General features: G+C 45.2%; 1 protein-coding gene across 1 annotated transcript; it reads left to right on the plus strand.

Moving 5' to 3' along the window:
* Positions 1-11,675: 11,675 nt before the first annotated feature.
* On the plus strand, positions 11,676-14,405 carry LOC120674744. The gene is made up of 5 exons (XM_039955877.1): positions 11,676-11,799; positions 12,303-12,455; positions 12,564-12,658; positions 12,837-13,113; positions 13,282-14,405. The coding sequence occupies exons 1-5, from the start codon at positions 11,676-11,678 to the stop codon at positions 14,403-14,405; spliced, it is 1,773 nt and encodes a 590-aa protein (XP_039811811.1).
* The last annotated feature ends 293 nt before the right edge of the window (positions 14,406-14,698 follow it).

Here is a 14,698-nt window from a genome sequence, read left to right on the forward strand (position 1 = left end):
CGAGATGCCCGTGATCACAATCACACGGTGGGAAGTCCGCACTCCATATCAGGCGGCAGATAGTGACAGGCTCGTTTGAATTGAGCCTTATCACCTCCTCGTATGCTCATCATACGGGACCCGCGCACGTATGAAACACGTGGGCTATTCTAAGGACTACCAGAATACTCACCTTGCTTACCTCAGCGTAGGTGCGTCTTTACAGAACAGTGGTTGTGCACAAAAGTAAGGTTTAACGAGAAGTAAATGCTGGAAGTGCTGGAATAAAATAGATACTTAGATGCTACCCAACTTATAGAACACAATTAGGGCATACAAACTATCTACTCTATTCCTTAGCGCATCTAGCGTCAACTTTTCGAAAACCCAAAATTTTGCAAAACAAGGTTTACTTAACATAGTTAAGTACGCCAGTAATCACCCCCAGTGCAATTAGCTCTGATACCAGCTGTCACAGAACAGTCCAAATAATACCAATCAAGTGCACTAATTAACACTTAGAATTAATCCAGAATTACTGCACTCAACCAGAACACTCAGACCGCCTGCTGTAATCAGGATCGATTACACAGGAACTCTCGCCAAAAGGTGAGCACAAATGATTACCGGCAATAAAAGCGTTCAAAGTCATTTACAACCCGAGTTTATAACAGAAGTACCAAATTAATTTACAAAATGTGTTTACAAACCAGGTTTACAATTCAAACTTCGGAGTTCAAACGCAGCGGAAAGTAATTCAAAGTTTAAAACATGATCTCAAAATACAATACGATAAGCAACGTCAAAGAAAAAGACGAGCTTCACATCTTGCCCACTGATGTGAGGCTCACCTGCCCGAACTTCATGGAGAAGACGGGACCCACTCGACCGACCAACCCGGAGGAAGTGGTTGACCGATCCACGAGGCGTAGATCTCCTCGAAGTCTTCCGGAACGCATCCTGCTAAAATATATTACAACAACAAGTCTGAGTATTCTAATACTCAGCAAGACTTACCCGTCTATGGGTATACTTAGCCCATTATCTAGACATGCAAAGCTGTTTGGCTCTGGAGTTATTTTGCTGAAAAACTGCTAATATTGGATCCTTACTTTCAATATTTTAGCGCCAATTGAGTTGACCTCTATAAACTAGGTTTGTCTAGTTCTCTAGAGCATACATGGTTGATGTAACACCCGGTTTACAAAAGGACATAAACCGAGCAATCATATACGTGCCAGGATCAAGTCACACGTATATACAACAGAATGAACAGTATATCACAGCACATATCACGTAAAAAAATATAATAAAGCGAGTACGAATGTTATTTATTGCATAAATGACAATTGTCTGATACAGAGTATGTAGAAGCGTAAAACAAGTACGAAACTCGGAAGCTGGGCGCCACAGGGGCGTCGACTGGGAGACGACCACCTAGAAGTCCTCGTACTCCTGGTAGCTCTGGGTGAACTCCTCCGCGTCGCCGGGAACTGAGCAGTAGTAGGGTATCCCCAAAGAGAACAAGAGGAAAAGAGTAGAGTAGGCAAGAGTGAGTACACAACTTGTACTCAACAAGTATAACACAAACTATAAGGCTCTAAGATTGGCTGACTTAACTGCATTAGCTTTTAATCTTGGCAAAATTTTATTAAAGCTAATTACTATAAGTTGATGAAATTACCATAACCCAGTTACATAGTAATTAATCAAAATTAAATTATGATACTACTGAGAACCAAACCAAACCACCCGGTGAACCCCCTTAATCAAAAGGACATAACCCCACTAATCAAAAGGAGGATCTGGGCTGCTCATAACCGTGAGCACGGCTAGTATACCAGTTTTACACTCTGCAGAGGTTGCACATATTTACCCACAAGTCATGAGCTACGCTAGTTGTTCATCACACTTCCGTAGGTGAGATGACTAGCAAACTCACTACGAGGCTGTTACAATGGACCACGTTGGTAAGGTGTAACCGCTAAGGATTCAGGCTCCGCAACGATGCGGCCCACCTCGAGGGGGTACAAGATAACACAGACCAAGCCTCGCAGCGCAGGGACCATTGAAGCTCACCCCCCCCCCCTCTTGCCCCGTCGGTAAGTTACTCCCGAACCAAAATGACCTAATTAGTAAGCCAAGACCATCCCATTCCAGTCTTGTGGTAGCGCTGTTGTCCCAGGTTGTCACTCTATGAACCGGTCCTTAGGGAGAGTGGCCAACCAAGCACTCACCGTGCTGGCCCCCTAAACCATTTTTCTAGAAAAAACAATTTTAACGAGACGTGAACCACTCAAGCACAGAACACAGAGGGTCACTCTTAGAATTAAGTTGCATATACAATTAATCAAATTAATTAAAAAGGACCAAGTGTGTTATAGCGCGACACGTAGCACAACTACCAAAATGCAACCCAAGGGATATATATAAAGGATATAAAGTGGCTTGGAAAGTCCTTAGAGGCATACAATATTAAAATACAGTATGAAATTGTATTTAAAAGTGATAGGTGGTGTTCATGTTATACTTGCCTTCCTCAAAGTTCTCCTGCTGCTCAAAGGTCTCTGCAGAAGGTGGCTCCTGGTACTCCTCCGGTAGCTCGTAGTCTACTCGCGATCTCAACGCCGAACAATCATCGAAAACTTACACATATATGCAAACAAAAGCAAGCACTAAGAAACAGTACACCAATACATCAAAACAGCATATAAAACTACACTAAAGCTATTCTACGTGTCACAACGATCATGTGAGTGCGAAAACCACTTAAAACGGAGCTAAAACGTGCAAACTAGGCTTAAAACAAGGTCCAGGGGCTAAACTGTGAGAAAAACTGAACTTTCAGGGGTCAGTGCATAAAACATAGGGACCTAAATGTAATTAAACCATAGATCTAGGGGTCAGCGCGTAAAAACGCAGGGGCTGGACAGTGGGTTCTATTTTTATAAAGCTCAGGGGTCTAAGCGTTAAAAACAGGGCCTCTCTGTAATTACTTTTGAACTAACGTGGACCGCGGGTTGATTTCAAAGAAACCCGAGGACTCTTTAGCAAAAAGGCCAGTGAACCGGTATGGGCAGATCTGATCCGTTGGATCACGATCTCGCGGTCCAAATTCAACGGGTACGCCGTTCTAATCGTGCGCGTCCACTCGGGATCGGATGGCGGGGAGGATTGAGCGCGCGGGTCTGGCGGCGCTGGGTCGCCGGAGGTGGCTTCCCGCGGCGGCGCCGCACTGGGCTCGCCGGAGTTCGTCGAATTCGACACTCCGGGGGTCATTTCGACTAGGATTTGGGTCAGTGGCAATCAGCGCGGAACGCGTGATCCACCTGGGCGCTCGGAAGGGGTGCTCAGGGATCGCACGCGCCTCGCCACGGCGAGGGGCGGCACGGGGTCGCCGGCGAACTGCGTTAACGCAGTTCCGGCCCTGATTCGGGTCGGGTTCAGCTGCTGGGGCTTCTACACGGTAAGGCCAAACTACATAGGGTTTAGCTCGGGGCTACGGCATAGCAAGGCGAAGCCTGGCCATGGCGCGGTGGCGGAGGAGTGCCGGCGGCTGGTGCACTGGCACCTATGGTGCGCTACGCGACCTAAAACTTAGCGCAAAAGGACAAGGGGGCGGCACTAATTCTTACTGAGGGCTCGAGTCGGCTGGAACGGCATGCAGGGTCGACGGCGATACTGACCGGCGGTGAGGGTGACGCGGAGCTCGGCGAGGAGGCTACTACAGGGGTCCTCTAGGCCTCTGGTCATCGCGGGTCGAGGCGTGGGGCTCCTGTGAGGGATTCACGGCGGTCAGGATGGCTGGTGGTACACCGGCGGTGAGAAATTGCCACGGCGGACAAATTTCACCTGAGTTACCCTCCGGTGAAATTCCGGCGCATGCAGGGCCGGGGTCGATGGCTGTGGGCTCGGGGAGACTCCTGGAGTCGAGGCGAAGCTCCTTCGGCAGTCGGTGGAGGCTTGGAGGCGGTGGAGCAGTGGGTGCATGGCGGCGCAGGGGCCTCTGCTCCGCGCTGAGCTCAAAGGGCGGCGGCGGATAGGGTGGTGCTAGGGTTACTGGCGGCTGCGGAGGCGAGGTGAGGCACGGGGGTGTTTAAAGGAGGGGTTGAACCTAGACATGCATTCCGAGTGCGGAGATCACGGCCGAGAATCCTGGCCGGAGCTGCGCGGCGCGACGGAGAAGGCGGAACTGACGGGTGGGGCGTGGGAGCGGGTGCTGACGTGCGGGCCCAGACAGCCAGACGAAAGGAGGCACGCGTGGGAGCTGGGGAACACGGCTGATAGGTGGGCCATCCCTGTCAATCGCACGCGAGCACGACGCTGGCTGGTGAGGCGGGGAGAGAACTGGGCTGCAGCGCTAGGCTTCGGCGTGAGAGCTGGGCCGATCGGGGAAGGGAGAGAGCGGACGACGCATAGGCGAGTGGGAGCTGCGGCTGACAAGCGGGCCTGGCTTTCAAGAGAGAGGGCGCGCGCGGGGTTGGTTTCTGGGCTGAAGGCGGTAGCGGGCCGAGCGGGAGGCAGGGCGAGCTGGGCCGCGGTGCTGGGCTCACGGGGGAAAAGCAAGGAGGAGTGGGCTGGGCTGCTTGCGGGTTTCCTATTTTCTTCTCCCTTTTCTTTTTCAAAGCCACTCAAACTAATTGAACTCAAATGAAATTTGAATTCAGACCCTAAGCACTCAACCAAATAAAACTTATGCACCAGCATGAATGCACTAACAAATTTAAACCTAGAAAAATTTTAATTACTTGTGAAAGAAAATTAAATTAAATGCAAGGCTAAGCATATAAACACTAGAAAATTAAATAAAGCCAATTAAATTTATTATTAAATACTGAAATTTAAATTAGGGTGTTATAGTTGATCACATTAATTTTTTAGTAACATACAACTCAACCTTTCCAATCCAGTCTCATTCCACTTCTTCACTACGATGCAACGAAGTGACCAAGGTTCTCATAATCGTGAGTCACGGCGAATCGATCCAATTTAACCTTGCAAGGTGGACCTAACTCACATGCCAAGTGCAACCCCGTCGAGTCACACCGAGCAACTGTTCCCATAATTACCTCGAAATCTGACGCGCGGCCGCAAACACTAGGATGATGAGTCCCACACGTGCGAACACCCGGTGAACCCGTGGATGAGTACATCATCCGCCCACGCACCACGCCAGTGTAGCAGATGAAGAGTTAGATTCCGTTGCAATTAGGTAATTAGCTTACCGGTTTCGACTACCTCCTACTTCCGGTATGTGGTTAGTACTGTTCAAACTTGGTCAGCACGGCCAGCAACGGTATGGTCCTCAATCGACACAGGCGGAGACTTAACTTTCCTTTATTCCATGGTCATGCCCAACTTTCCCTCCACCCAGTCTCTATTTCCATTCTCATAGCATTATTTCTCACTTCTCTTACTGAAGTAGCAACCCTATATCTCACGGGTGACAGGAAATCACCCGTCTTCTACCGGGTTTACATAGCATAGCAGTGCTAGCGATAAACTGAACTAGTAAAGACACTGGGTATCCAAGATTATGCATCTATGGTTCCAATCAACTCCTTGAACATAAATGCACAATACTTTAAGTAAAACATGGAGTACTTAAAATAAGGGATATGCTCCGGGGCTTGCCTTGCAGGTCAGCCGGGTTAGTGATTTCTCCTGGAACTTGATCAACGACCTCTTCGGTCGGCTGCTCTTCTGCTGGTGGCTCCTGGACCGGTTTGGCAATCAGCTCGTAGGCGACTTCGGTTTCAGTATCTACACGAATAAAATATGCCAAGCATGAAACTCAAGAAATGATGCAATGCAATGCAATGCAATGCGGTACTTCTAAAAGAAAGCGTGACCAAAACTAGAAAACAACATTCTCAACTATGGTTCAATGAAATGGTGTGGTGTTGAGATGAGATTTTAGTCCTTAACTTCCTTTAGCCTGAAGTGACTCCATCAAGGGAGACGGGAGAGTGCTTTGATCAGATCAGGCTCAACTCTAAGTCCGAAAGGAGGTGTTCTAGGTCTCAACTACTATTAAACAAGTGCAAACAAAACCATCTAGCAAAAGGATGGAATCTAGCCATTACATGGCTCTATCAGATAGAGCACGAAATTATGAAGCTATAGGAACTGGTTTTGCATTTTTAAGATTTTTCTACGAATTACTAGGAATTTTGGGAGATCAGCACATAAAAAGGATTAGTGGACCGGTTCACTACACTGGTCTGACCGGTGAAGACCAGTTGAACCAGTCTTTCACAGTGGTCTAACCGCTTCCCTGGGCGGTGCCCGCCAAACAGAGCAGAGGCCGCGCGACGCGGCTTGACGGCGGCAGCGTTCCCGCCGGCGAGGGGCGGGGCGGTGGCAAAGGAAGGGCGGGGAGGGTCCAGCAGGGTTAGGCGGCCTCCGTGCCCGCGGAAGTGGCGCAGGAGCTCGGCCCAAAGCGCGGGGCGACGAGCGGGCGGCGGCAAGCGGCAACTCTCGGCGGCAAGAGGCGTTCCCGGCGAAGGTGGCGCATGAACCCGAGGAAAAAGAGGTCGGGGACGTGGATTAGGGTATGGGGAAATCCACCACTACCTTGAATCGAGTTGAGGAGGGGCGGAAATGGGACGTCGATGAGGAGGGTCGGAGCCCTGGGTTTAGGGTTACGGCGACCAATGGCGGCGGCCTCGATTCTGGCCAAGGGAGGGCGAAATCGAGCTCGAGATGTGGCTTTGGAGGTGCGGGGTGTGGTGGGGTACCTCAGGATGGGCGCAGGCTCGAAGAACAGTGGCGAGATGGCCGGCGCGACGAGCGGTGGCGAGCTGCAGCGAGCGGCGGCACTGCTTCGCGCGGGCGCGAGAAGGGAGAAGAAGGAGAAGTGAAACGGGTTTTCGCTCGTGATGTGGCAGCGCCGCTTAAACGGTGAGAGCTTCCCCGGCGTGGCGATGTGTGGCGTCGTCGGCGCTGTGCGCCGCCAGTGCCATGAGCACCGGTCTAACCGGGGCTCAACACCGGTCTAACTGGTCCCATGTCCAACGTCCCAAAAATTCCTGATTCAAAGTTCGAATGGCCCAAACTCAATTTTTCCAACTAGAATTTGAATTTCGGCCAAAATAAAAGTTGTAGTGAAGGATTAGTTGTACAACCTTGATGTTGGGCAAAAATTCATTTGACCCTTAGATTCGAAAGAAAAATAGGGTAGAACCCTACTAAAGAAAATGTCTAGGATGCTCGTTTAGTGATCACTAAGAGCAAGATTAGACCTAGGATTAGCAAGCTTAGCAGAAATTAAACACCGGGGTGTTACATTATGCTTCTCTGGTTTTTCCAAACAGATGAATCTGGAGCACAACATCGCTTCTGTAGTATAGCAATATTAGACCAAGGATTAGCAATATTTTGAAGCTTCTGTAGTATAGAAGCTCATTTTATTTTGGGGTTCTCTGTGTCTCATCATCTAAAGATGTGGAGAGCCTAGAGGTTAACCTGAATTCAGGTTTTACACATGTCTGACTAATGACTCACTATTCCTTCTCTTGTGTTGATTTATTATGAAATTTACAATTCTCTCCGTGAATTTAGGATAATATTGCTAAAAGGTGCTTGATTGCTTCATGCAAGCTTCTGAAATCCAGAAACTTCTACAATCTAAGGAGATGATATTTGATGCAAGTTTCTGAACAAAAGAAATGCATGTTCTTATGATTCTAATTTCTGATTGAGATTGGTACCGGATGATTTTGGGTAATTATGCAGAATCATTCCATTTATCTATCTTAGTTCAATAGCTTTGTTTTTTAACTCCTAGCTTTTCCATGCATGGTAATTTGGTGGAATCGTTCATTAATTTATTTAAGCTATCCAATTTATCCAGCCACAAGAAACTTAATGCAATTTAATAGTGCAAATATTGTTTGGATATTGGCTTGTTCAAGTTCGAGGGCTGGATGGTTCAGGCTTGTTTAGTTCAGATTTGGTCTCACATTATTGATTAAGGTTTGTAATTGTACAGATTAATATTTTATTCTTTCACATTATTTCTTTGTTTCTATTGTTGTATAATATATATAATGAAATTGCAAGGCTGAGTTATATTGTGCAGAATTTATGGTTTATCTTACCTTAGAGTTTAGAATATTTAGGTTAGCCTGAAGAATTTGAAATCTTGGTACCTGAAATGTGTCCCTTCCTAAGTATTACTGACCCTTATCTTGTTCTATGTATGAATGGGCAGCTGAGCATTTCTGATAGAGCCGCACGCGGCGATCTTCCGAGAGGTAGATAAGTTCGATTTGTGGAACACTCAACCCATGATCAGCGAGGATTCGAAACCTACAACCGTTACACCGCTGCTCCAACAATTGATCAACCAAGCACATCCGATTGATCTTCCTGCAAGCGAATCGAAGAGCACAAGCAAGAACACGGTAAAGATGCAGTCTGCAATTGCCAATAAGGATTAAGCAAATCTGAGATATGAGGTTCAAGCTCTGAACATGAAAGGACTAATCGACACAGTTGCGAAGAACAAGAACAGGGGCTCCGGATCACCGTAAAAGGACTAATCGCCACAGTTATAATGAACGATTCAGTTTCTCGATGGAAAACTAAACTCAAACAAGACTCAAAACCCTAATGTGGTGGTGGGTACTGAATATGTAGAGTTTAGGGCATGGATACCCCTCTAGACTCACCCCTATTGGGCTCCAACACAATACACGGGCCCTCGGCCCAAAAGTGGTGGCGCAGGACCCTGGTAGATTCTGGACGTCGCCTTGTTTCGTCAATTGTTGAAGAATCTGTACATATATGGATCTGACTCTAGTGGCCTTGCAAAGGTTATGAAATTATCTTACCAACCATATAAAGAACTCCCAAAACGGACTCCATATGTGTCCGTGGCGTCGTATTTAGTGCACACTGTTTCTGGAATTCGAGAAGCAAACAAAGTCCAACTTGAAGGCGATTCGGACTCAATGTATATGTATCCGATGTAGAGATGTCCTCACCATCCTCTTCTTGAATTGGAGTTGTCCTCGACTCCATCCTAGCAATGCCCGTATCATCCTCCCCTTCTTGGATCAAAGGCATCCTCGACTCCATGCCATCACCAATTGCTTGCAAAAGGTTAGGAAAAAACAAAATGCATTGAGGAGGACAAAGTATAGCATGGTACATCTCGAGCAGGAAAAGCATCAAGATCATTGTGCATAGACAATAAAGCAAGTCCTTTCTTCTTAACATCAGCAACCATACCATTAGATCTTGATTTATTCAAAGCATGTGTATGGAGTTCTTTCTCAAATTTCACAATTTCAGCATGTGTTAAAGGAAGTAAAACAATATTATTTCCATTGTGCATGAAAGAATATTTGTTACTTCTACCATGATGTGCAGCATCTAAATCAAATTCCCAAGGACGGCCTAAGAAAAGCGAGCAAGCTTGCATAGGCACGACATGAAAATCAGCATAATCATGATAAGAACCAACAGAAAAATGCACGCATGCTGAATGTGTTACCTTCTCCTTACCGTTTGTGTCAAATCATTGAATCTCATATGGTTGTGACAAAGCATTTGTGGTCAGGCCAAGCTTCTTGACTAAATCTGAATTGACCAAATTGTTGCAACTCCCACCATCAATAATAGTAATAACACGACAATTGTTGATGATGAGGAAAATATGGAACAAATTATGGCGTGCCAAATCTAAACTGACCAAATTGTTGCAACTCCCACCATCAATAATAGCAATAACACGACAATTGTTGACGATGAGGAAAATATGGAACAAATTATGGCGTTGAATCTTTTCGGACGGTTCTGTTGGCACCCAGAATTGGTAGCAATCTAGATCAGGTTGAACTTGCCAGTCTGATCGGTCTTTATAGACAGTCCGACCGGTACACCAACTGTAGCCGATCCGGTAGAGTCCAACCAGTCTAACCGGTGGGCTCGACCGATCAGACCGGTCTAGCTAGAGTCCGAGTACAGTTAGGGATTTTCATAGATTTATATCTGTAAAATAATTTCTTGCGAGGCAAGACTTTCCCACCCTATAAATATAAAGGTCCATGGGCGATTGAGAGAATCCAATCGATCAAAAACATACCAATCCATTACTTTTCATTACTTTGCATTACTTTTTGTCATCTCCAAACTCTCACTCTTCCAACCATCGTATCTGTTGTTCTTCTCTCGTCTTGATGATGTTTGAAGGCGTTCTAGGTGGCCACCCAATCCTAGAACAACCCTACGTACGCTTGCCTTGACGGGGTCCCTCCCAGGCGAACGTTCATTGGAATTTCGCTGACTCACCTCGGCGAACCGGTCTGACCGCCCTGCGTAGGAGGCGCCACATCGAGCCCCTCCTCGTGTCGTCCAATCGTGAACATCACGTGTGTTGGCCCAGAATTTGCGCACGTAGATAATTTTGATTTGTGGAACACTCAAATCACGATCAAGGCTTCTAATCAGCAAGGATTCAAAACCTACAACCATTACACCACTGCTCCAACGATTGATCAACCAAGCACGCCTGATTGATCTTCCTGCAAGCGAATCGAAGAACACAAGCAAGAACACGGTAAAGATGTAGTCTGAAATTGTGAATAAGGATTAAGCAAATCTGAGATATGAGGTTCAAGCTTTGAACATGAAAGGACTCATCGACACAATTGCGAAGAACAAGAATAGGGGCTCTGGATCACTGTAAAAGGACTAATCACCACAATTATAATGAATGATTCGGTTTCTCGATGAAAAACTAAACTCAAACAAAATCCAAAACCCTAATGTGGTTGTGGCTAGTGAATATGTAGATTTTAGGGCATGGCTACCCCTATGGACGCGCCCCTATTGGGCTCCAACACGATACACGGGCCCTCGGCCCAAAAGTGGTGGCGCAGCACCCTGGCAGATTTTAGACGTGCAATTGCTGATGACTCCAAATAGATATGGACCGGACTCCAGTGTCATTGCAAAGGGTATGAAATTATCTTTCCAACCATATAAAGAACTCCCAAAACGGACTCCATATGTGTCTGTGGCGTCATATTTAGTGCAGACTATTTCTGGAATCCAAGAAGCAAACAAAGTCCAACTTGAAGATGATTCAAACTTCAACATATACGTATCCAACGTAATGATGTCATCATCAATTTCCCTACACCTTGTTGTGCCCTTGAATTATCTGAGTGTCCAAGCCATACTGATATTGATGAGAGGACAGACATCTGATGTCTAGGATTCACTCGATGTCTAGTGGATTCACTCTATACGCAATCATGTGGCGAAGCTACGTTCAAGCGCTGGTGTCAGACGACACAGACGACTTCCAGCGAAGGCCTTATAGGTACCAAATTTCACCATACAAGACCCCGGTGAAACATACGTCTGACCCTGGCAGCCTGTCCAGCATCTGTAGTTTTGACCCATCATTCAGCAGTCCATTAACAAATCGGCAAGTCATCAGGCACATTCAAGGTGTGCACGTTCAGTCGTTCACTCGTTCAGGCTAATAAGCCCACCCTGAATCCGAAGGCCCATTTTCTATTGCACACGAGTCTACACAGCAGAAACTAGAAGTCCAAACATCATCGTCTCGACCCTTGATGCCTCCGACGCTAGAGCTCCCATCGCAACCACACCTAGGGCACCGAGCGGCGGCGATCGCCGATCGACAGGAAAGATCGCACTCATTTGCACCGGCACCGATGCCCGGAACGCTCGCTGGACGCTGGCCGCCGTGCACCGCGACGTGCTCATTGCTCACTTGCTCTCAGCTCTCTGAAGTCCAAACTCTGAATTTGGAGATCGACAGGACATTCTCTATGTCAGGTAAGTATGGCTGCTTGCACATGACCACATCAATATCTATGTACATCAATATTTAATCAATTAATCTTGTGACTCCTTGGATAAGCAATCAAAGCAAATTGGATCGGTTCTTGAAAAGGAAATCACCTCCGCCCAATGATAATAATAAGAATAATGAAGGGGATATTTCAAGAACAAGAAGAGACTGCACTGCATCAAATACAAATTATACTAGTCATCGCTCTTCACGGATATCACGGCAAGAGGTAAATTTTGATGAGCTTCCATATGATCCAGCCGATAGAAAGAGAATTTCAGATTACATAGGTGACCAGCTACAAAATGATGTAAGGAGAAAGTATTTGACAAGATGTCCTTGTAAGCCACCACTAGGTTTTAAGTTTCCAGTAACAATGATTGCCGGGTTTCCACGCCGGTGTCAACATGAATGGTTCAATAAGTATGGTTGGCTAGAGTACAGTGAGAAGATGAATAAGTGTTTTTGTTTATCTACTTGTTCAGAGATTGCAACAAGGGTCAAGGTGGGAATGATGCATTTGTAATAGATGGATGGGATGGGTATAACAAATCTGATAGGCTTAGAGATCATGTAGGCAGCAAATGTAATAGTTTTCATAACACGGCTGTGAAAAGATGTGACAATTTATTGAAGCCCGGCCAGTCAATTGGTGAAGCCATAAACAAGTAGAGTAATATCACTAAAGAGAACCATTTGATTCGATTGAAGACATCCATTAAAGCTGTCTGATACTTCTTGCATCAAGGCTTAGCTTTTCATGGCCATGATGAAACAGAGGAATCTACAAATAAGGGAAACTTTCGAGAGTTGGTACAACTTTTGGCTATGGAAAATGGCAAAGTAAAGAAAGTAGTTGGAAGTAACGCTCCCAAAAATAATAAGATGATTGCTCAGAAATTCAAAGGGATATTGCGAATTGTTTTGCTGAGGTAATAGAGAATTTCAGCATACTATTTTGTTTGCAATTTATGATCTCTCATTTATATAAAGAAACTAATGGTTAGCCATATTTTTGCAGATCATTGTGAAATCTATCATTGAAGAAATAGGTGGGGATGTGTTTTGCCTATTAGTAGATGAGTCAGCTGATGTTTCTGGCAAGGAACAAATGGTAGTTGTCTTACGGTATGTTGACAAACTTGGGGTAATAAAGGAGAGACTTATTGCTGTTGTTCGTGTGCAAGAGACATCAGCTTCATGTATGATATCAAACATTGATAATTTATTTGCTAAGTATGGCTTGAGCATAAAACAAATTAGAGGACAAGGTTATGATGGGGCCAGCAACATGAGAGGTGAGTTCAATGGATTAAGAGCTTTAATCGTGAGAGAAAACAACCCAGCCCATTATATACATTGCTTTGCTCATCAGCTACAGTTGGTCATTGTAGTAGTGGCTAAAAAGAACGATGATGCTAGTGATTTCTTTGACATGATATCCCTTTTGCTTACTGTGGCTGGAGCTTCTTGCAAATGTAAAGATATGATTCGAGAAAAGCAACAAGAGAGAGTTAGAAAAGCCATTGGAAGTGGACAGCTACATAGTGGAACTGGGTTGAATCAAGAGCAGTCCCATCAAACAGCAGGAGACACACATTGGGGTTCTCATTATAAAATACTCAAGAGCCTAAGCAATCTGTTTTCAGAAATTATTGAAGTGCTCCAATATGTCGAAAAGGAAGTTCCAAATGATGCAAAGAGACGGCAAGCTCGTGGTCTTCTAGATTACCTTAAGGATTTTGACTTTGTGTTCCACTTGCATTTAATTATGCTTATTTTAGGACATGCAAATTGTTTGTCACTGTCCTTGCAGCGAAAAGATAAACATATTTTGGAGGCCATGTTGGAGGTGAAGTTAACCAAGCAGAAATTTCAGCAAATTAGAGATAATGGTTGGGATTCTTTGTTGCAAGATGTCCAGTCATTTTGTGAAAAACATGGCATTCCCAAGTTGGATATGGATGAGGAATATATTGATCGTCATAGGCCAAGAAAGAAGACCAACCGAACCAACTATCAGCATTACAAATATGATTGCTTCAATCCAATTATTGACTTGCAACTTGCAGAGTTCAATGATCGTTTCAATGAGGCAAACTCTCAATTGCTCACTCAGATTGCTACTTTCCATCCCAAGAATTCTTTTGAGGCTTTCAAATTTGAGAGTTTAATGGAGTTGGCTAAGTCATATCCTGATGATTTTGATTCAACACAACTAAGGGATCTTGGTCGTGAGCTTAATATTTATATTGACAATGTGAAAGCTGATGAAAGATTTGCCAACTTGAACACTATTTCTGAGCTTGCTAAGTTGATGGTCGGTACAAACAAGCATCTGGGTTTTCCTTTGGTGTATCGACTTCTCAAGCTAGTACTAGTTCTTCCGGTTGCAACTGCATCAGTTGAGAGGTGCTTTTCAGCAATAAAAATTGTGAAGACAATACTACGGAATCGTATTGGAGATGGATTCTTGAATGATTGTATTGTATGTTTCGTGGAACAAGAATTTCTAGCCACAATTCCAATTGATGATGTGATCACTCGCTTTCACAAGATGGACGACCGTAACCGCAGAGGGAACCGATAGGAGGTAACTAATATTGTGAAAACTTATTTGCTATTATTTACCTGTCACTGTAGTGCTATTTTATATTTTTTGATGTTATGTATGTTACTGTATCATTGCAACCGTAAAGTTAGTATTATTATGGGTTTGTCCCGACTCCAGTGACAAAAAATCCTGGCTTCGCCCCTTCATGTAAGTCTACCCATGGTTTGCATGAGCAAATCTAATAACCCTTTATTAAGCTACCTTAATGATTTAAGTGTCGGGCTAATTTTAACGAATTTGACTGAACTGGTGATCCTATCAGGTTGTGC

This window comes from Panicum virgatum, chromosome 5N (assembly GCF_016808335.1).
Source record: "Panicum virgatum strain AP13 chromosome 5N, P.virgatum_v5, whole genome shotgun sequence".
Lineage (NCBI taxonomy): Eukaryota > Viridiplantae > Streptophyta > Magnoliopsida > Poales > Poaceae > Panicum > Panicum virgatum.

Bases quoted from the DNA above. Each gene is read 5' to 3' on its own strand.
- LOC120674744 (XM_039955877.1), top strand. From the start codon at position 11,676: ATGCCCGGAACGCTCGCTGGACGCTGGCCGCCGTGCACCGCGACGTGC. The intron at 11,800-12,302 runs GTAAGTATGGCT...ACTTGTTCAGAG, and splicing joins CAGGACATTCTCTATGTCAG to ATTGCAACAAGGGTCAAGGT. The intron at 13,114-13,281 runs GTGAGTTCAATG...CTGTGGCTGGAG, and splicing joins TGGGGCCAGCAACATGAGAG to CTTCTTGCAAATGTAAAGAT.